General features: G+C 35.4%; 1 protein-coding gene across 3 annotated transcripts in view; it reads right to left on the reverse strand.

Moving 5' to 3' along the window:
* Positions 1–24058, reverse strand: part of LOC117292843 (glutamine-rich protein 2-like) — a 31325-nt gene that overhangs the window by 5241 nt on the left and 2026 nt on the right. The window contains exons 2-15 of one of the 3 annotated variants that reach the window (XM_033775011.1): positions 18196–18300; positions 17036–17131; positions 15208–15351; positions 14778–14828; positions 13976–14122; positions 13433–13570; positions 11762–11932; positions 10428–10652; positions 9896–10018; positions 9271–9345; positions 7001–7111; positions 5392–5570; positions 4086–4148; positions 2094–2195 (exon numbers count right to left, since the gene is read on the reverse strand). In XM_033775011.1, coding sequence (XP_033630902.1) covers positions 2094–2195; positions 4086–4148; positions 5392–5570; positions 7001–7111; positions 9271–9345; positions 9896–10018; positions 10428–10652; positions 11762–11932; positions 13433–13570; positions 13976–14122; positions 14778–14828; positions 15208–15351; positions 17036–17131; positions 18196–18300 — 1730 coding nt within the window. The remainder of the gene's footprint in view (positions 1–2093; positions 2196–4085; positions 4149–5391; positions 5571–7000; positions 7112–9270; positions 9346–9895; positions 10019–10427; positions 10653–11761; positions 11933–13432; positions 13571–13975; positions 14123–14777; positions 14829–15207; positions 15352–17035; positions 17132–18195; positions 18301–24058) is intronic. The other 2 variants (XM_033775012.1, XM_033775013.1) reach the window with 2 other exon arrangements.

Consider the following 24058-nt stretch of genomic DNA (forward strand, 5'->3'; position numbering starts at 1 on the left):
TTTGAATGATCTGAATTCAATTTGAAGCCAAAAATGACGTTGTTGTTGTTACTTTTGAGCAATAATACTATTTGCAGTGCAATGGGTTATATTATTTTAGGTCAATTTGTTTTCTTCAATTCTTTTGTCCTTGACCGTCGCATTTACAGTTAGTATCACTCAGTGCCAATGTGCAAGTCTGTTGTTAATCGTGGTACATCACTTAAAAAAACACAAGTATATATATATTAGACAGTTTTGGGGAGTGAGTTTTAAGTATTTGTTAGAAACCGATTGTTTCATTTTTTGTGTTGGTTGAAATCAATTTTTCAAAACATGAAAAAAAAAAACATCTTTTGTTCAGCTCCAGCCAAGGGAAATATCATCTTGACGTTTTGGGGTTGTTTACAGCAACTAATTTCTTTATGTTGTAATTCCAATTGGGAAGATGTTCAGAATATTTCACTAGAGAAACCCCCCCCCCCAAATCTCTAGTAAAGAAATGTTAAAAGTTCATTGAATGCCATGGATACCCACCAACTTTAGTTCGCTTTCTGTTTCTGTCTTTTTGTACTATTATTATTATTTGGTTGGTTTCTGAAATATGTGCAGACCCGAAAAAAAAAGTTTTTTGTCTTCCATCTGAAAGGATTTAAATAAAAACACACCCAGCATTCAGTGGTGAAAAAGAAAAACACTCCAAACATGTGGTGAGAAAAAAAACACGAAAAACAACATCACTACGAAACTGTACCTTAGAGTTGGCGGGGTTTTAGATTTAAGGAAAACGGTCATGAGACGTGAATGCTTTAGTCTCATGAGTTCACCCTGGGGTGACGAGATCGAGGGAAGGGTGCTCTCAATTTGGAGAAATTCAACTTCAGGGGTACTAGGGTTCATTGCCCTAAGGAGCGGCATTCATGGAAAAATAAAATAAAAAGTTTAAAAAAAGAATCAACAACCATTAATTTAGGCTCAAACACCTTAAATTTGAACTCAAATACATGGAGTTTGCGCTCAAATACATATCTTTGTGCTCAGATACAAAATGGCAATGGTAGATTTGGCTTGATACATCAAAAAGGTTAATTTCGAAATATTTTGAACTGTTCTATATAGATTATATCCTAACCTTAACTTTTAGCAAACATTCACCCAAACAGTTACCTGTGATATAAAATGACCTGTGACCTATAAAATTCCTTATACGAAACAGCAAGGGTAGATACATGTAGATAGATTTTGCTTTATACTTTGTACAGCAACAAGTTTGAATTCAAATTGTTTCCAATGTCCTATTATAAATTCTATCCTAACCTTAACTTTAAGTAAACTTTGACCTAAACCTGCTACCTAACTAAATGACCTAAAATAACCTTTGTTTGTCCCGATGCCCTTCGAAGACCATCTGCTGTGGAATGTTCTTGACAAACATTGGCGTCTTGATGACGTTCTTGTCAAAGTGGACTAGGTAAGCTAAGATGTCCTGTTTACGTTGTCTAGCTAACTCCTGTTCATGTAGTGCCCTTTCATAATGAAGGACGTTCTTGCCTGGCTTGGAGCTAAATTTGTGATCCCCCCATGAAAACATTAAGGAGTGAAGAGATAGTGGGAGTAAAAGATGGGGGAGAATGTGATGTTAGTTGAGATGGGGGAGGAATGGGGGTGGGGAAAAGTAGAGAAAGGAAGTTTATGAGTTGTGAGGCTTTGAAACAAGAGGATAGTAATAATATGATGGTTGCTTTTTAGGGGATTTGGAAAAGGAAGGGAAACAATGAGGACAAAGAAATAATAGCTTTGACCAGACATATAGAAATGTGGTCTTAAACTGAGCTAACCTAGGAAATAGGGGATGTAACCATTTCTGATCCTATGCAATGAAAGGTTTCTAAATAACTGGAAAAATACATTATGCTTAAATTGTCATCATAAGAAGACGCTAACCTGAATATTTTTTAACAACACTTTAACAAATATCTGACCGTAACTAATCAAGTACTATAATTATTTCACAAGTTTATTTTAACCAAATCAAAAAAAAAAGAAAGTAAAAATGAATCTGTTCAAAAAATGTATCTATTTTATTACACAAGATAATTAAATGAATGACTCACTTTTTCTGAGCTGCACGGATCTGTTCTAGTTCGAACGTTGTGTACGGTCGTCCAGATCTCATTCCAGGAAGACCCTTAGACTCAGGAAGAGATGCTAACGGCCTGAACGAACGCAAAACAAAAAATAAACAAATATTCATCAAACAGGCGGGAAGAAATCAGAACATTTCAGACTCATTGAGCCACTGGCTGCTTCTGTCTTATATTAATTCCCTGTTCAACTTTTAAATATACTCCGCCTTTTTCGGATGTATATCGTAGCAGGACCTGTTTTCGAGGTGTCCCTAAAATCGTGGCAAATCTTTTACCTCTCTGTGCGCGATGTAAACCGTCCCTAGATAAAAGTTGTGGGATTTTATTTGCCAAGCAAAGAGTCTCCTCTCCCTTGACCAAAACTTAGAAACACGTAAGTCTCCACTGGTTATTTGCACTTGTAAATGCAAAAAGGCATTTCTACAGTGTTCAAAAATATGTCATAATGTTGAGGACATATAAAAATATTTGCCCACCGAAAAAGTTTCATCAAACACTATTTCAATTCACAATTCATGATGATCAAATCATGTGACTGAATATTTTCAGAATATACAGAGGCTTAAAGAAGCCATGTGCCTTATATCATTTTCTAATATTTTTTGAGATTTTTATTTTTTAACCCTCATATCAATATTATTATTAATATTAAAATTTATACATCAGCTTGTTGATTCAATTATCACAGTTTATTTATACGCTTTATTATAAATATTAAGAATAAAAAAATAAAAAAATAAAAATAAAAATCAGATTTGAAAGCCAGTAATTATTCACACTTTTTATTATTTTTTTATTTTTTTTATTTTTTGCAAGTTACCATGGTAATTTTTAAAATGTTATAAAAAAATATTTTGAATAAAATGAAGACAACTGCTGGCTATAGAGTCATACACAGAGTCTCAAAGAACACTTGCAGTCGCTGCAGATGTTTCTTCCATGTATGGCTCCACCGGAAACCATACTTTCTTGTTTGCCGTGAAAACAGGAAAAACTCAAAACAAATGGGGCCAGTTGAAGTGGTCGAAGATCGGTGTGTGGTGTGAACATTTCCATGTCCATCAAGTTACAATGTCCATCAAGTTTTAATATATGTTTGCATACCTCATAATTAACAAATGAAGATAATTAGGGCATCGGTTGATATATGGCATCATTATTTTTTTCCCAATTCAAAGAAAAAGGCTCAATACCGTGAAAACTGGTAAGAGGAGGATATAATATTAGTATGATAGTATATTTTTAAAATAATCGCTGTTTTTTTTATTATATGCCAGCAACATGGGAAACAAAGGCAGGCCCCCAAGCCATGGTTATTAGGTTAACTGTTTTATTTCCTGGCATGTGAGGGTGCACTCTGTGCCAATTTTATTTTTTATTTTATTTTTTCTGAGGGTTTTTAGTCCATTCTATGTTTTTTTATTTTCAATTGTTGTCCCTTCCTCTTATCGCTGCGGTGTTTTGTTGTGGGTGTAGTTTTTTGTTTTCCATAGTCTGGTTTTGCTTGTGTTTTAATGATTTCTATTGTGTGATTCTAAAATGTTTCAGTGCAATCACCTTTTTATATTGTATAATTATATTTTTATCGTTGGCAGGGGTCTGGTTTTACACATCTTTTGATGACAGTTTTATACTTTTGTTTTAACCTTGACAGCCCCTGTACAGCTTGTAACTATTGTGTATGTCTAAAGATTTAAAATAAATAAATAAATAAATGTGTTGCTGGCTTTATTGTATGTTCTAGTGTCGTTTTCATTATTGTCTTGCTCTGTATTGTTTGATTGTATTGTTGTCTGATTACCGAGTAAATAATAATAATAATAATAATAGCAATGTTAGCTGGTCTTAAACTTTGTAAAATCGAAACATTGAAAAACAGACATCTATCATATTAATTACTAAAAACTTCTGAATTAAGGAAAAAACATCAACGAAAAGAAGACACTTAATTAAACTTACGGTTGTGGTGTCATATCAAGCGGCCTGTCACAGGATATGCAGTTGTATCTTTGAATAAGAGGCCTGCAACAACAAAATTAAAATGTATTTTTTAAATCTGCAGCTGGTTTCTTAAAGACACTAGACACTATTGGTAATTGTCAAAGACCAGTCTTCTTACTTGGTGTATCTTAACATATGCATAAAATAACAAACCTGTACAAATTTGAGCTCAATTGGTCGTCGAAATTGCGAGATAATAATGAACAAAAAAAAAACCTTGAAACACGAAGTTGTGTGCGTTTAGATGGCTGATTTCGAGACCTCAAGTTCTAAACCTGAGGTCTTGAAATCAAATTCGTGGAAAATTACTTCTTTCTCGAAAACTATGTCACTTTAGAGGGAGCCGTTTCTCACAATGTTTTATACCATCAACCTCTCCCCATTACTCGTCACCAAGTAAGGTTTTATGCTAATAATTATTTTGAGCAATTACCAATAGTGTCCACTGCCGCTAATCTTCGTGACACTTGCTAGAATGTACTTTCTTATTGGCAATAGAATAGCCACCTGGAACAAAGTTTGTTTTCACCAGTCCACCAGCCTTTTTCAGTGGTCTACATGATAAGAGTGTTTTGATGTCATTTGTAAGAGACTTGATAATGATAATTTTTGAACAATCTGTGCTGGAATAATGAGGAAACCCTAGTACCATTGTGACACACACATTCCTTCACATATTGTGGACTGCCATTTGCCATCGGTTGACGTGCACAAATTTGATGTAGCAATTCTGTCTCAATGGGTGCGTTCGTTTAGCTTCCCTGGGTCATCCCCGCGGTGCTCACTCGGGTGAGCCCCTGACAAGAGCTAAACGAACGACCACTCACCGCTCTCGTGGTGACGTTGTTTACCTGGGGCCAGCCCCCAAGTGACCCACTCCACAAGCAGGGCACTGGGGGCTGACCTGGGTGAGCCCCTGGAATGACGTCAAAAGCTATCCAAACACACGGAAGCTAAACGAACGCACCCTATAAGTCTGGGGATTCAAGTTTAAGTGGTAACGTCAACATGCGCTGACGTAAGGACGTCCTTAGCACCACCGGTAGTAACAGTCACAGCCAATTGCCATGGCCGCAAATTCAGATCAACTGCTAAACTCACAAATGGCTCCAGTAGCCAGCAGAACCACTTAGATAAGAGTGTATAAGTCTTTTTATGTTTTAAGTGCCATTTATAAATGGCACTTAAAACATAAAAGGCCATTTATAAATGGCACTTAAAACATAAAAGGACTTATACACTCAGCATATGTTTTAAAACTTACTTTCTAAAGCCAGCTGCATCTTCGTGTGATGTGTCCACCTCCACCTTCCGTACCATCTTAGCTCCGACCGACTTAATGCGGTTATCGAGATACGACTTAAGCGGGTCCAGTTCCATCCGGTCCAGCTTGTTATCAATGTCTAGTTTCATCTCACTTACTGCTTCCTGCCATGCTGAGCGCTGTTTGAAATGAAACAAAGAGTGAAGAATTTATTAATCTTCTTTCGGTCTTGGCAGTTTATTATGAGGTGGATCCATTGGAAACCAGAACCCAATTTCATAAAACTGTTTTTAGCAGAGAATACTGCTTGACAAAATTCTTTGCTAAGCAAAAATTAAAAACACGTTATAGGACTTCATCTCTGATGCAATCATTACATCAGTTAAACTAATATGCGATTGTCTGTTATTACTCCATAAGACTTCTCAATAATTCCATGAAATTATTTCATATTAAAACATTCCTTGCAAAGCAGTGATATCATTCTACATCTGGCAAAATACCAATCTGCATCAAACAAAATCATTTCCTGTATGTGAAATAATTTAGACATCAATGGCGTAGCCACAAGCTATTTTGTTCCACCACTGCTTTTTCAATCATTTTGATGATTAGTAGCCATTTTGAACGCGCCAGACAAAACAAATTAGCGCTAGGGTAACGCATCTCATTCAACAACTACCTGCCATTAAGACTGCCTTAAAGGATCTCAATACTTAGAAATCTGAGAAGCAATTCATGCATGATTGGTTTCTAAGATTCAAATGTTTTGGAGTGAAAAATATTATCCAATCCATTTACACTTAAATGGGAATCCTGTCTCAATTTTGTTTTAATATCAACAGCTGCGGTGCTTCTCCAAAGTGAGTTTTTATGGTCAACAATTTTTGGCGTATTTACCAAAGCATAATCCTTCCTTTAAGCCTACCATAGACGCTCATTTTCACCAATTCTCAGATGTATATATATTTGGCTCGAAAAATTACCCAAACCATGTACAATTTGATGGGAATCCTTTCTCAAAATAGTTTGTACCATCAACACCTGCAGTGCTTCTCCAAAGTGAATTTTTATGGTGATTAATTTTTGGTGTATTTACCAAAATATCATCCTACCGTTAAGCCAGCCATAGACGCTAATTTTCATCATTTCTCAGATTCAAATATTTTTGGCTCGAAAAATTACCCAAACCATGTATAACTTGATGGGAATCCTTTCTCAAAATAGTTACTATTATCAACAGCTGCAGTGCTTCACCAAAGTGAATTTTTATGGTCATCAAGTTTTTGCCGTATTTACCAACTATGATCCTACCGATAAGCCAGCCATAGACGCTCGTTTTCACCAATTCTCAGATTCAAATACTTTGGCTCGAAAAACTATCCAAACCATATATAATTTGATGGGAATCCTTTCTCAAAATTGTTTCTTCTACCATCAGCTGCAGTGCTTCTCCAAAATGAATTTTTATGGTCATTATTTTTGTGAGTATTTACCAACTACTCTCCCTTAAACCTGGCATATAGACGCTTATTACCAACACATTCACTGACTTCAATTATCCCGTCAATAAATCATAACCAAATTAATCGTTAACCATCTCACTTACGTGGCCAGACAATTTGTCAGCGACGTCATTGAGGTTCCTGGACAGCTCTTCCACCGTTCCCTGGAATTGTGTCGTGCTGACTTTGTTCTCCAAGGCACGCTTGTCGGCTTTCTGTAATAAACATGGGGTGAAGGTGGGAAAGAAAATGTTTGCTTAGGTGTCGATATTAAATAATATCATAATGAATGACATTTTTTTGCGCTAGACCTATTTCAAACTGCTAAATTTGTATTTTTGAAGACAACAAATATATAATTTGAAGAAAACATTTTGACATGATGTGGTCTTATTTTTTTGCAGGGTTTTGTTACCTTTTGTAGATCAAGTTGTTGGCCATGACATGAACCCCTACTCACTGTGAATGAAGATGTAAAGTGTATATAATACAATCTAGGCCTACCTGTTGAAGTTTCAGCTTCATTAGTCGTCAGGTTTTTGAGACTTAAAATGAAAATCACAGAGCAATGTGTGCAGTAAAGTTGCGTAAATCTGTTGACATGCTAAAATAGTTGTTATCTCACTTAGACAAACATTTAAAAAAAAATATTGTTGCTGTTTATTTCTATAAAAACTACAGCACCTCAGCAGGTAATATTTTAAGGGAGGCTATCTACCGTACTATTATTACTATATTAGATTGAATTCACTCTGATATATCTGTCTTGTTTCTTCAAAAGGAAATCAATTAGATACGTGAATGCAAAGGAGCCGCTTCGTCAATATACATGTAGGCAAAGGTTATTTAGGGTTTTTTTCTGCTGCTGATGCATTTTACCCTATTTTGACTAGGATAGATGCTTGTAATTTGTTTTCCATGTTCGTACGGACTCTTCTTTCAAGTGGTCATAAAAACGCTGGAGCTCTGGTTTTTCTTATTAACAGAGTGTGGGTTCGAGTCCCAGTGTGGCACTTGCATCCTTGATTAAAGACACTGGACACTATTGGTAATTGTCAAAGACTAGTCTTCACAGTTTGTGTATCTCAACATATGCATAAAATAACAAACCTGTGAAAGTTTGAGCTCAATTGGTCGTTGAAGTTGCGAGATAATAATGGAAGAAAAAACACCCTTGTCACAGGAGGTTGTGTGCTTTCAGATGCTTGATTTCGTTACCTCAAATTCTAAATCTGAGGTCTCCAAATCAAGTTAGTGGAAAATTACTTCAGAGGGAGCCATTTCTCACATTGTTTTATAATATCATACCAAGTTAGTTTTTATGCAAATAATTATTTTGAGTAATAACCAATAGTGTCCACTGCCTTTAAGCTACTAAATCATAATTGCTTTGTCCTTTGGAAAGGACATTAAGCTGTACATGTAGGTACCATGTACTAAGATTGGTATTGCTTGTAAAAAAAAACGGCACACTTTTCGCGAAAGACTAGCATGTTTATTTGTTTAAAGGTTTCCTGCGCCTTGCGAGCTACAGTGATTCAGCCATTTTTATTATTCATTTGGCATTTTCACATTCAAAAAAAAAATAAAATAAATCAAACATTCAAATAAAGATTAAACATTAAAGCCATTGGACACTTTCGGAACATAATTTTTTTTTAAAGTTCACAGATTTACAAATAACTTACAGGGTTTACAGAAGGTAATGGTGAAAGACTTCTCTTGAAATAATATTCCATGAAATGATTTACTTTTTGAGAAAACATTAAAACAATATAAATTCTCGATATCGAGAATTAGGAACTTATTTTTAACACATGTCATGACACGGCGAAACGTGCGATACAAGGGTGGGTTTTCCCGTTATTTTCTCCCGACTCCGATGACCAATTGAGCCTAAAAAAGGTTTGTTATTTTGTATATAAGTTATGATACACGAAGTGTGGGTCTTGGACAATACTGTTTACCGAAAGTGTCCAATGGCTTTAAAAGGAGTTCATCTAGAATATTAATTTAAACAGAATTAAACATAAACAAATATAAAATAAAATAATTGAGAAAGTGGGTAGGCAGGGAACAATCCAGGTTTGCCAGGACTGACAAATTGTTGTTGTTGTTGTAAATTTTATGTTGTAAATTTTCAAAGGCTGAAATGAATTTCCCATCATGGATAATAAAGTGAATAGAAATTGAAACTGATTGAAATTGAAAAGTGTCCCCCTGTCACCAAGACATGGACTGACTTAGGAAGCATCCTTATTCTCATTACCAGAAATAGGCCCCCCTATATAATAATAATAAAATTGAGTGCATCACAAAACAATTAATTCGACCTTGGAGCACCTCTTTAAATTAAAACGCAAGTTGAACTCACCACATCTATCTCCATGATGACATGTTCCTTGTCAGCCTTATTCTCTTGAAGTCTATCTACGAATGTATACAATGCCTGCAAAACAAATTGAGAAGACTCCAAAATTACTCATCAATTTGTCCCCGGAAATAGAAAAAGTGATAGTGATATAGCTTCTTTGTAGGGAATTTGAGATGGTTGTCGCTGAAGTTTAATCATTGTTTCCGACCTCTGAAACTCAGATGTTTCTATGTGTTTTTGTTTTTGTTTTTTAAGATGGATTCTTCTAAGTTTGCTTGAATATTTCTTGTTTTTTTAAAAACTTGTTCGGCCCTTTTGAGTCAGGTTGATTTAGTCTATAACTTGGTGGTGTAAGGGCATATTATTTAGGAGGGCCTCTGGATGCCAACTAGCAGTCAGCAAATGAAACAAATACAATTTTACAAAAATACATTTATTACACAATTTTTAATGTTAGCTGTTTATAGAGCAGTCACAAACACAACTTATTCAGTATTCAATGAAGTATTTTATTTTTTACCACCGGTGTATAATGGGTAAAACCCCCGAAAAATGAATAAACTGATTATAAGTAATAGTTTATTATGAACATTTGATAAACCAATCAATTAAATTGCCTACTTACATCAATGTGTTTTTGTTTGCTGTTGTGTTCGTCCACAAGTTGTACACAGGTGTGGTTCAGTTTGTCCACTTCTGCTTGTAGTTGGAGTATTAATTTCTGCATATTCGTCACAATTTCACTATCCTAAAATGATGAAATAAATAAATGTTTCAAGAAAATAATTTCAAGTAAAGTTGTCAAAAATTACTGGCCACTGGCTTTATGAATGATTTTATTTGACTAAAGGGCTCAGAATTCACAGCTATATTAGGCCGTGATTTCACTACCAAGCCAGTTATTTATCAGCAAATTTAAACTTTTTATCAAGTAACAAAAATCATTCATAATACCAGATTTTTTAAAACAGAGTCAATTCAAACACGAGTAACAAAAACTGTCACAATTCCAAATATATCAAGAGAAACAAATATTTTAACATGAAATGGTCGCATGATTACAATCTAATGTACACATTTTTTACTTGCATGCAGGACGACAATGTCATGCACACAAATATCCAACAAATTCCCATCAAATTGAAGACCGAGCGTACCAAGTCAAGACCCCCTCCCGACCCTGCTGTTTGGTCCAGCGTCTCCCTAGCCACCAGCATCCCCATGGAGGCCCGCGACTCCATCTGTTTGCCCTGTGAGTCCAGCTTCCACTCTAAGTGGTTAAGTCTGGAGGCGACGCTGGTCAGTTGCTTGCCCAGCTCTTGGGTCAAGCCGTGAGTGTGACCCTCCAGTTGGTCCTGAAGTTGTGTATGGATGCTGTCAAGCTGGTGTTGTTAGAGAGCGGGTTAAAGGTGGTGATGTTAGTGGGTTATGGTGGTGAGTTCTGAGAGTTGTAGTGATTGTTTAGGGTGATAGTAAAATGAGGGTAAGAGCGATTACTTAGAAAGGCAACAATGGTGTGATTTTGATGGTAGAAGCAAAGTAGTTATTAGTATCCACATCAAAACATTACATTGATGATATTTGAAAAGGATAGTTTAAAAAATGATTTTTTTTTACCCAGAATGACTGTTTCAGCTTAGAATAGGCCTGCTAATAAGACTTGCAAAAAAAACCTCACAAGTTCCTGCTTCATGCTAGACTTTGACATTCAAACCAAACCGGCTGCCATGGTGATGAATAAATTATATTCATAAAATATATTAACCAAGCAGCAACTTTCACACACAAAATATGCAGTGTACTTTTTACAAATTTAAAGAACCAAATACTTTGATCAAGTACATGTAATTTTTTTAATTACACATGCACGGCTTTCCTCTAGGAGACTAAAATATGCAAACAAGGTGCTATTGTTGTTAAGTGACTAAGCCAAACTAAGCCAGCAATCAAATGATCAAACTTATTCAGTGAAGTACACTGTCCTGAGGGAAAACTATTTCTTCGCAAACACCTCTCATTGGGTTTTAAGAGAAACAAGGTAAAACAAATGAGGATAATAGTCTTTTTCTGGTTGCCTGAAAACATGAGCACTATTCCAAATAACCTTCTACAAAGTGACACACTTGTTCGGACAAACCAGAGATTTGAGATAAATATATTTCATAAATAAATCATCTTTTTGTTAAAAAAAACTTTCCTATTAACTAATCCTGAAACCACTTGGAATCAGTAGATTTAATAAAAAAGCCTCCCCCAAAATGTTGCTATATATTTTTTTTTTAAGAGTGTTTGCCTAAATTTTCTCTCTTAAAACAAAAAGTTTACAACTGGTCACTCATGAGTAGCCATTTATTTTATTCCTTAAACCATCTCAGCTCCCTGTGGAGTATACAGCCTGTGCTACCAAACTAACCCAATCACGTGAACCATCTCTATCTCTGCCCTCATGCAGCAATTATAACTATTAGTATCTCGCTAAATACCAACTAACCCTGGCAACAGACACGGCACTCCCTACTGGGAGGTTTTTAGCCATGGCGACTATATCTGCCGCCAGACCGGCCTCCATCGCCGCCATGTCTTCCTTGAGTTGTTGTATATCTTCTGTCGAGGCGGGCACCATCTTAGATTGCTCGCTGATCCACCTGTCTAGTTCATTCATCTGAAGATGCAGTCAGTGTTAAGGAGAGAGAGAGAGAGAGAGGAGGCAGGGTGCAGTTTATGGTTCTTAAAGGGTGCTAAGTTCTTAGTACTATAGTGGTTAGTACTTATCAGAAAGTGCCCTGTTTTGGTTAATGGGATGTGTGTGAACTTCTATTCCTTCGTGGGTCGGCCATCCTTTTGTTTTTAGTCCCTGACCCTTGAATACAATGAAAGGCAACTAGACTATTTTTATGTCAAGAGCTTTTTATTAACTTGAATTCAAAAAGCTGCGTCCAGTTCTATTATTTGCATGCCAGTAATGTAACCATTTTTCTTTAATGAGACTACTTTAAGATCAGTTTCACTGATGAAGTTCAATAAGGTTGTTGTGAAAAACACAGTGTCTCAAAGTTCTCATTTTTGAGAAATACTTTGCTTGCCGTGTCAGAAATATAGAATTTGATAAAAAAAAGAAGTTAAAAAAAAAAAGGTGTAAAGTTGTTGTTTCAGGTTCGCTTGCTTTTCACTTAGTAATTTAGGACATTTTGGAACTTGCACAAACAACGGTCAACTGTAAGTAATTGCAGTAATGTAAGTTGTAAATGTAAATATCTATACGCATCAAAAGTTGGAATAAAGTTTGTGTTTCTGCAAGAAAATGAATGAAATTAAAAGCACAGCAATCAATGTTAGTGCACCTCAAACCAATGTGAAACGAGCCAGAGTGGCTAAAAGTGCTTTATCAAATCCACACTGCAGTGTTTATGAATGGGATATGAAGAAGATATTATGGCACTCTCTGGATGGGTAGACCCATTTGCAGGGAATGTCAATTAAATGAAATGGGCAAACCATAATTCAGAGATTTGTCTTTTAAAACACCTGATCAAGGAAAGACAGATGGTGTGCTCAAATTTAATTTTTCTGCCAATTTCAACACTAGAAGTATCAGTTTAACTTACTTTTTGAAAGATTTGTTTTCTTCAGAAAATAAAAGTGCATTCAAGTTTGCATGAAAATGACTAAATTTTTAGCATAAACACATCAACCCTCCATTTGCCCTTTTCTATTCCTGATTGAACATTGATCTTGCCGCAATGGACTTGCTCAACACAATTAGTGTGAAAGCTTAATAAAAGTGTGATTTATGTTATAAACTTAATGGGGACACGGTAAGATCAATTGAAGCTCTGTATGGTGGTTGGGAGTATAATTAGGTGACATTTGCAGGAAGTAAATCTCTTTGAGTAGTGTTCGTTCTGAAAATAACCGTTAGTTGACAACTAAATTTTCAATACGCTTTACTCTGTTGCTACTTCTGGTAGTTCGGCTTGGCGCGCAAAAGCGAGGACCAGAACAGAATAAGCTGGCTTAGGTCAGTTAAGCATGATTTCAAGTTATTAACTCTGAGTTGAAAAATATACAAATAAACCGTTGCAGCAATTTCCAATTCTGGGTAAACCAAATTAATATTTTCACGACAAAGAAATAAACACTTTTGATTTATAGTCCTTCTTACCTTGTCTTTGCCCTCTCGCAATGAGTCTAACCCCTCCTTGAGTTCCTCCAACATTCTTGTAAGATCGTCCGGAACGTCTTTCTTCTCTCCAAGTAACTTCTTAACATCATCCAAGTCTGCCTTGGTCTTCATCAGATCCTGTTTACAAAAATCAGTGAGATGGAAAATTACAAGATTCGAACTATAACCAGGTAGCTCGAATTATACATTTTTTGCAAAACAATTGGAAAACAATTTTAAAACAAGATGACAGTTCTTCAGTATAATATTTGTTTATTTGATCTTATAATTTCAATTTTAGTTGAGACGAAGAAGAAAGTCAGTTGATGGTAATGTTTACAAAAATGTTTTAGTGATTACAACTTTCACATAGTGTCAATTTTTGTAATTTATTTATACAAGCAATTTGAATTTCTGTTGTTATTGATACCATTTGCATGCTGTCTATGGTTTGATAAAACAAAAGGGAATACATGTACAAGCTTTTGACTGGGTGCGGGTCAATTGTGGGGTTTGTATCTTTTAAATTCATTTTAAGTTTACCTCTAAAGTAGTGACTCTGTTATCCAAGCCAGCATGTTTTCCTCTGAGCTCGCCGATGTCCTTTAAGATTCGTTGGATCTCCATGGAAGGATGGGCGGCAGAGCCTGGTCGAGACGGAGGGTTGGATGGAGGACCTGGACTTGGTGTCTGTTCAAAGTAAAATAACAGAGATAGGTATAAACTCAGGGTAAATCAAAGTTTTTAGGAGATGTTATAAATGGTATGTTGTTCATCTGTGCGGACAGGGTCACTGCAGATTGTCTGCACTAGATGTGGCTATGGGAACAACCATAATAATTTGGGAGGCTAATCATCCTTACTCGCAGCTAAGAGCTGAATTGCGAATGACGCGGCTACAGCGTGTTCGAGAAGCAGGCATGCAAGGTTCGCTTTGGCTGCCAGCCACATCAACCCATTATGACCACTGAGCACAGCCAAGATCGAAAGTGTTTGATTTTTCCCGAGGGAGGAAAACCGGATGGTCTGGAAAATCCTCGTGGCACAGCAGAGAACCAATGCACAACTCAACTCACATATGGCCCTGGCCGGGAATCGAACCGGGGTCACCTTGGTGAGATGCTAGCGCTTTACGCACAAGCCAACCATGCCACACCCAACTAGTTATGTGAAGTACTTGCTTGTTTATTTGTTTATTTGGATGATCTTCCAGTCAAGGAAACCTAGCAAACTCCCACAAGGGGATATGAACACCAAGCTGGCAACAGCCAATCTCTCCCACTTGTCTATGAATATGAATTGCACAATGTGCCACTCCTATGGCAAATTGGCACAACTAACTTACCCTTGTTTGGGAGTATGAGCTTTTTGTTGGCATTGTCTGTACATTAGATGTCTGGAACGAAAAGAAAAGAGAAACATTAAAAAAAATTAATTATGGCATTTTTTTACTCTCTTGATTTCAGTTTATGAAGGTTGAACAGCCCAGTGACCAGGGCATTAATGTTCATGCGCATAAACCAGCGCAACATGAGCTTACAACATTTGCATCTTGCAATCAGGAAGAATTTGCACAACGTTAGGGGAGACATTTAGAATTACAGTCAACATAATGGGTACAAAGTTTCATAAACAGGGAGATTTTCAAGTAAGTTCATGAGAACATGAAAATATTAGTTTATTTTCAAGGAACTTTCTGCAGAATCAGAGAGAATTGGTAGCTCTGCATTAATGTTCGTTGTTGTTACTATGACTATTATTATTTGTGTTCTGACCTCAGTCATTGTGAGAGTCTGCATAGCGTGGTCATACACCGCTATGGGCTCCCTGTATACCCCCTTCAGGGCATCTTCCATGGCCGGCCACGTCACCAGGAGATCAAGGGGTGGTAGATTGTTGATCCTGTTGTTCAAATCATTCTGAAATTTACAAACAAAAAGATGTGAGAATTAACATAAGCAATAAAGTGATCTTATAGGCTACCTACTTAATTGATATTGAATTTTTTTTCTTCTTCATATTTCTTCTTGGTCAATGATTTTTAATTTTTGACAAGCATGTTCCTGCCTGGAATTACACAGAGGTGGAGGACCATGGCCATTGCCTCTGTCGCCACAGTCTTGGCATTGGTGCCCCTTCAAAAGTTTCCCATAGGCATAGGCCATTAACTATTTCTTTAAGGAAACACGTTGCCTTGGATCGTTCGAGCGTTTGGAACCGTTTGTTATGAAATGCAAATGGTAAGATAGATAATTTAAAAGTAGAATATAATGATCCACACAAGTAGGCCTATGCCTTGAAATTTGAATGCTTTATATCCTCGAGACTGCCATGAGCTGGTTACCTGTAAATTGTCTCGTGTGAAATAGCCATCGGGGCAATTTACAGTTCCTGGCAACCTCAAAGAAGCAAGTCCATTAAACGTTCATAATATTCTCTCCGCGACAGCAGACAGTAAGATTATACGAAAAAAATTCCCCTCATGGGACCAAAAGTGTTGATTGCGAATGCAGTGGAGTTTGTTCCGTCAAATTACCTGTAAAAACTGCCACCTGTGACTTGGCTACTCAAATTTGATTCAAGTTTGATCCTGTAGAACAGTCTATTATTATTAGTCTATATTAATTTTAAATATGTTTTTGTATCTGCTCTTTGTACTTTTTTTTAAGATAAAGGTGACTTTTGGCATAGAATATTTATTTTACAAGAGTTTATATTTGTTTTAACTATGTAGAATTTTCTAAATTTTGGTTCTTGCATTTTATAATAATTTTAACAAGAAAATCTGGTCCATGGAAAAAAATGGTTTAGCTACAATCTATGGTGTTGCAGACCCCCCCCCCCCCTTCATTTGGATCCTTGACAACAGATCTGCAAATCGTCATCAATTTCTTTTGTCCTATTTTAGGGGGGGGGGGTTAAATTCTTATAGGGATTTTATGTTCGTTCATATTGGGCTTATTCTTATAAGTGATGGTAAATTTGAGGATCTCAAAATGATGCATTTTTCTTCAACTTTGGGATTATTTTAAGAATGGATAAATTTCTCTGGAGGATTATTTTATGAAAAAACTATTATTGTATTGATAACCATTCAGTTCATTTGTTTCATTAAAACTTCATCTTCAATGTTTTCCCATGCTTTAGCTTCTTGAGGTTGTAAAAAAAACTTGGGTGTAATCTCTGGCTATATGGCATTTACTGGTTGAGTGGCTTCTGATTGCAACCTCAAACAAAGATATAAATATCCTCAACGCTCTAACAAGAGCCAAATGAGAAGAGAAGATGATGAAGAAATTGCAGTTGGGAGGAAAACTTGAGACAAAGCTTAGTTGGTACAGCAACGGCCTGTTAATCCAGAGGTCATACATTTAAGTCCTACTCCAATCAGTTTGTCTTTTAAAAAAAGGCCCTTTCGAATCCACAGTTTTCGGCTTCGGCTCAGGCTAGCTAGGCCCCTTAGTTGTTTTGACAATACCAGTGCTAGTTACATTCAGGGATTAAGACCAGAGAACAGAGCCTTAAGCGGAATCCAAAGCCAAAGCTGTGGACTCAAAAAGGGCCATAGACGACATCACAAGTTTGTTTCAAATGATTTATTACCATTAATTTCTGGAGTTCATCCATTTTATCTTTGTTCGCCGTTGAGTTCTCTAGCTTCTGTAACCTCTCATTGATTCTGTCTTCATTAGAAATCACCTGAAAAAGTCAACCAATTAAACCAACAGTTAAAATGTCATTAGCAACACAATACAAACCTACGTGTGCGTCAACCCTTAACGAGGCAGTAATGAGTTTTCCATACAATATTGATTTCGACCAGCACGGCATGCTGGAGATTTTTGTTATGGGGTTGAAAATTAAATAACCTCAAAAGTAATTACTTGTAAGTGGATAATTTTTAAAAACAGTGGACACTATTGGTAATTGTCAAAGACTAGTCTTCCAACTTGGTGTATCTCAACATATGCATAAAATAACAAACCTGTGAAAATTTGAGCTCAATTGGTCGTCGAATTTGTGAGATAATATTGAAAGAAAAAAAACACCCTTGTCATACGAAGTTGTGTGCTTTCTGATGCTTGATTTCGAGACCTCAAAAACTTGAGGTCTCGAAATCAAATTCGTTGAAAATGACTTCCTTCTCAAAAACTATGTCACTTCATAGGGAGCTGTTTCTCACAATGTTTTATATCAACCTCTCCCCATTACTCGTAGTCAAGAAAGGATTTATGATGATAATTATTTTGAGTAGTTACCAATAGTGTCCACTGCCTTTAAAGAGGTTTGTTTCTTGACAGATGCTTGTATATAACCAGAGCTGCCAACATTTGCATCTTGCAATCAGGGAGATTTTGTACAACATAACAGGAACAAAGTTTGAATAATCAGGGAGATTGTCGAAGTTATCCATCAGAACATGGAAAGATTAGTTTATTTTCAGAGAGATTTTGCAGCTCTGTTTTCAAAGAGGGATTGTTAGTTTGACTGAACAAAGAATTTCCAATATTCTTTGGGAGTGGTAACAATTAAGGTGATTTCAAATAATTATGCTTCCAATACTACTCTTTAAAAAAAAAACACAAGTAAGCAAGAAGTCAATTTCTTTTGGATCAAAGTAACTTCTAAGCTTGGAGCAATCTGTGATAATCCACTTTTTTTAATAATAAGAAAATATGAATATTTATATAAAAAAATACCCAAACATTGAACACAAGTTGATTTCTTAGGTCAACATATTTCCAAATTATATTATACTTTACCTTGCTTAGCCTGTCGTTTAAGTTTGAAACTTCTCCTCCGAAGCCATTGACTTTTTCTTTTAGGGCTGACAAATCTCCGAGAAGATCTTCAACCATACTCATTAACTGTATACAAAAGAAATACAAAAATACATAAGTTGTCATGAACAAAAATCACGGTAACACATTGTAAACCATAACATGGTTTGAGGTAAAAGGAGTAGATCTCATAATTAAAACCTAGTCCCACATACCTCACAGGAAAACACTGAATGTTTCAGCGCCTTGGGGCGTCATTGAGTGAAAAATATGCGCGCTGTAATAAGAAGCTTCTATTAATAACCAACAGGAAATGAAATTGACCATGACAGAGTTTCTAGGAATCTTTGCTGGAAAAAAACTTAAGTGTTTTTTTAAAGGTGCTATGTCAGACTTTTGGCCGATTTGACCCCAAAATTTTACAAAGGTATTTTGATGGGGGTCGAGAAAGTTACAAGCTTTCATTTGATCCATTGCTCAAAAAAGTCCGCCAATTATTAGTAGGAGTGAAATAAATAGCTCAAAATAAGTTTTTGTCGGGATCCCGACAATATATCACGTGACCAATTCTTATGTGTTTTATAAGAAACGTTTTAAATTTGTGTCATGGTTCCTGACCATTAAAAGTAAAAGTTAAACTTGTTTTCGTTAGAGCGGGTGATACTCTTTGAAATACCATTCACTCAAAAAAATCTATTTTTTAATGTTTGGGGCCAAAAATCTGACATAGCATATTTAAGACAAAGTATACCTTTTTTTTACCATTTGATTGCATACATCATAATCTCACTCGTACAATTTTCATTTCAAAAGATGGTCTATCATTTTAGAGATATTGCTGTTTACATGTAGGTCTATTTAAAGTGGTTATGCCCACGCTGGAAGAATAATCCGCTAATTTGAATACACAATCTGAGAACTGCTTCATGCAGAAACGCTTCTCTGATTTCAAGTATTTTTGAATCCCTCTCTCTAAAACCTCTCCATAAGAAAGAGACTGTTTTCTCAAAATGTTATACATTATCAACAGCTCAAGTAATCTTACCAAGTAAGTTTTCATGGCCAATACTTTTTGAAGCAACTTCCAAATGTATACCAAGTTCCTTTAATCAAAATCCAAAATATACGTACCTCACCACACTTTCTTTGAGTTTTAATTACAAAGTTCTTACTTTTGATTTAAAGATACTGGACACCTTTGGTTATTGTCAAAAGATCAGTCTTCTAACTTGGTGTATCATGCATAAAATAACAAACCTGTGAACATTTGAGCTCAATTGGTCGTCGAAGTTGTGAGATAATAATGGAAGAAAAAAACACCTTTGTCACATGAAGTTGTGTCATGTGTGCTTTCAGATGCTTGATTTTGACACCTCGTGAAATCAAATACAAATATTTTAGTGGAAAATTACTTCTTCCTCGAAAACTACATTACTTCAGAGGGAGCCATTTCTCACAATGTTTTATACTATAATCAACAGTTCTTCACTGCTTGTTACCAAGTACGTTTTTATGCCACAATTATTTTTAGTAAATACTATCCAGTGCCTTTAATGTGATCAGACAAAAGAACCTATTGTGAAGGAGGTTCCAGGTAAAGTCATAAATATTTAATCTAGAACCTATTTATAAACACTAAGTGGCATTGGACTAACCTATCACATTATTGTTAGTTTCTAAAGTCTTGATTGTCAGTCACATTTATTTCAGGTCAGACTCCATTAAAAGAAAAAGACCCTTGTACCAAAGAACAAAAGAATCAATCTTAACTTGTAGTTTACTGGGTAAATCACCTAGTTTTAGGTTACTAAAACACAATTTGAATCAAGTCAAGTACATGATACCTGAGCTCGCAGGGGCAGCTACTACAAACAAGGTGTCAAGTTAGTTAAATATTAAGTCATTTAATCATTACTTCGCTGTATTGTGTGTTGTTAGACTTATTAATTGATTGAGTTTGTTTATATTAGCTGCAGTGGACTGAATATTGAATGAAATAATGGACTCTTAACAAGGCAGGTTTGTACTTCAAGTGGGAATTGTAGTTGAAAAATAATAGTAGTGAGCTTGAGCTAAGTTTATCAGTTCAGTGATTGACCCGGACCCAATTTTATAATGCTCTAGAAGAACAAAAAGTAGCATAGCACAAAAAACTATGCCTGCCATCTTAAATTTAGCTAAAATACCAATATATTTACGTCACGTGTTCCATTTTTGACTGGCATCCTGCTCATTTTTACTAAAGAAGTTAATTATTTTATTGAGGCAATATTAAAGTGGTACTTCAAGAATGAAAAAATACTTAATTCAACTTCAAATACTTAATTATTATTATTTATTTATTTTTTTAAAAAATTTTTTTTGACACTTTGACCATCCCCCTCCAAGGAAATCACGATGTTGCATATAAATGACATTTTTGCATCATTAATATCCGGACTAAGGAATTGATTTCGAGATGGAGCATTTTAATCAATCATTTTCACTCTAAAAAAAAATCAATTTAAAATCTCAAAAGATCTGTGGACAGGTCTTCTACGTATTATAAATATTTTATAATTTCATCTAAAAGATTTTTTTTTATTTTTTTTTTATTACTTCGTTTCACCTTCATGATTAAATCATTTATCAAAAACTTATCTCCCATATAACAATTTAAATTGTTTTTCTTCTTAAAACAGTTAACCCTCATTTAAGTGCATGTCATTCATCAAAAACTAAGACTTCCAATTAGGTGATAACTTTTCAAGGGGACCAAGGCAACAAGGGGCATTGGGGAAATCATCGTCATTGCCTCCATGAAGTATCAGGTGTGATACTGTGTGATAAAGGTTTTTCATACGTATATTTCTTCCAACGCAAAGTCCGCACAGGATGTACTGATTGATTGAGGATAGTAGTTTTTTGACAGTAATCATTTTAAGCGAGGTTATCGTTTTTGTTTTTTTGGCAATGTAATGCTGATTTAATGTTAAATTTGCATCGGGGATAAAGAATATTATTCACTTTGGTTTTACCCATGTGTGTTAGCACCTAATACTCAGTACTTTACTGAGTTCTGTAAAGAAGAAAAAACAGGCATATTACTCGGGTGGGATTCGAACTCAAGACCACTGCAATTCTAGAGCAGTGTCATAACAACTAGACAACTAACAATGCTGATTTATATGCAAAAAAAGCCACCAAAGATACAATAAAAGTCATCTCTGAAAGACAAAGACTTAAGGCTATAGATTCTTGGTGGGAAATAATAATTTAAAATATGCTCTGACCGTCTTCTTGAGAATGCAATGACTACTTCAAGAAAACAGCCAAAAAAAACTGCCTTGGTTAATTATTTCATAAAGAAAGCATTCAACTGACCATCCTGGAAAATTCCCAGTAGATTTATTGATTTCTTATCAACAGTAGGGTACATCAGACGAAATAATTTCACAGGATGCTTTACTACCAATCCCTTTTGGATAATACACAATTTCTTTTGGGTTCATTGGCGAAGCACGACGCTATCTTTAACAAAATGTGTACACAGTGCATGCCTGGAGTGGCAGTACTATTTCAGCTGACTGTATTATGAACAGGATGTAATTCCGGATACAGGTGGGGGAGGGAATTATGAACGCCTTCTCTGTTCCTCTGCCAATGTTAGAGAGGGATTTGTTGTAAATGTCAGGGCCGAATGATTTATCTCTGGGTGCAGAGAAATTGTTAATATGAAGTCAGAGACAATTTAAATTCTGCATAAATAATTGAATTAATGCAGAGTTTTTTATTGCAATTTGAACTGTATTAAAGTACAGTGGGTATGAACACCTTGCTAGGTCGAACCATGAGGCAATTTATTTGCATTTTTGGATTCCTTTCAAAGACCAGTATTCTCACTTTTAACAATGCATTAAAATAACAACCAGTGAAAATTTTGAATTAATTGGTCATCGAATTTGCAAGAGAATAATGAAGGAAGAAAAAAAACCTTGTTGCACAAACTTTTGTACGTCAGGCCTGAAGTCTTTTAATACTTGACTGACAAATTACCTCTTCTCTCCAAACTAACTACGTTACATCAGAGGGAGCCATTATATCACAACGTTTTATAATATGAACAGCTCTCCATTGCTCGCTACCAAGTAAGTTTTTGATTTTGAGCCCGAGGCATATTTCTTTCTGATTAGTAAGTAGTTTGCAAAAGCTTATTTTTATCAAAAACTCTTATAACAGCTATGATTTCGTTCGCACCTGCCGCACACTCAGTTTTAAAAGAGTATTTGACTTGGGGATGAGGCCCCTTTAAAAAATTGAAAAAAATTCTACCAATTCCCGACACTTATTCTTGTTGGAGTGATGTTCAGGTTTCTGTTAACACATTGGACTATAATGATGATGCATGGCTTAAAGGATTAACTCAGATAAAAAGCATAGGTAGAGCTGTAATAAGTTGGATAAAAGGATTATCTTAAAGCTGGCTTAGTGTAGATCTGAAGAGAAAACAAGATTACTGAAACCTTAAATCTAACAATACAAATCTAACAGTAAACACCCAATACTTAAGATAAAAGGGCTGTGTGGGGATTTAAATGGATGAAACCAAAAGTGTCCTTGTTTAATGATAAGACAGGTCAGTTTTCTTGTTGCTATGGAAACAAGTCAATGACAACTGGTGAACTAATCATAATTAACTCAATGACGAACTGAAGATGTTTTTTGACTGGATAGGCCTATAAATTCTAAAATTCAAAAGCAAAACACTGGCCAACCAAGCTGAGTACTAAGAGAGAAAGGAGTGTTCATGAGAAAAATGTTTTACATCTTTCAAACAAGATCATTACAGTCAATGTTCATATAAAGAGACGTTCTGAATTGCTGAATCTCATTTCTTTTTTTTTCTTTTTTTTGCTGCTCCTGTTAAAAAGAGGTAATTTGGCCAGTCCCAGTGACCTTGATATTTAAGGAGACATATTAGTTTTTATTTAAAAATGTTAAATCATTTGCAATTTAATTGAAAAAAAAGTGTTATAAACTAGTTATAAATCTTTTGTCACTTTTACCCTTTGATTTTTGTATGATGTGTGAAGATTTTTCAAGAACTTGTTGGAATTTTAAGTTGCCACAAGAAGTTTGTTTGTTGAGGGGTGTTTTAGTTTTGTTTTGTTTAGCCTAGATTTTGAAAGCAACACATTCAAGAACAGTTTAAAAACTCATTTTCATGGAGAAGCTTTTTGTTAAGTGTATTTTCTTATTTTTGTTGTTTTCTTATTTAATTGCTTGTTGTTCCTTTGTAGAGTAGCGCCATGAGCGCCGCTTGCGGTGGATACTGGCGCTTTATTAAGTGTCCATTATTATTGTTATTATTATTATTATTAGACAGATGTTTGTTTGTTTGTTTGGAGGGGATCAAAACACCAAATCATTGGTTGACTTTAAAATGTACTAGAAATGAGGCAATACAACTTTTAAGTTGTATTGCCATTTACTTCAAATTACATAAGTTTCTCTTTGGTTACCACATAATGCTGTCTTTATTGACAAAGTATTGATTACGGATGTTCATGTATCTAGATCATGTATTCATCTGAGATATAAACAAGCCACCCAACTGTAAACAACCTGATTCGCTGTACTTACAGGTGTTTCCTTGTGTAATGTGGCCTTCAGGGTGGGGGAAGACAAACACGATAATAGAAGATCGAACATGAATATTTTATGCCTTATCAATATTGACATTCAGCGTCACTAAACTGGCCACAGTTTGTGTGAGGGACTACATGGTCACACCGTTTTGAAGTGTTCAAGCTAAGGGGGTCACATTCAATTAAAAAGTAAATATGGTTGTTTAAATTATAATTGT

Source organism: Asterias rubens, chromosome 7 (genome assembly GCF_902459465.1).
Source record: "Asterias rubens chromosome 7, eAstRub1.3, whole genome shotgun sequence".
Classification (NCBI taxonomy): Eukaryota; Metazoa; Echinodermata; class Asteroidea; order Forcipulatida; family Asteriidae; genus Asterias; species Asterias rubens.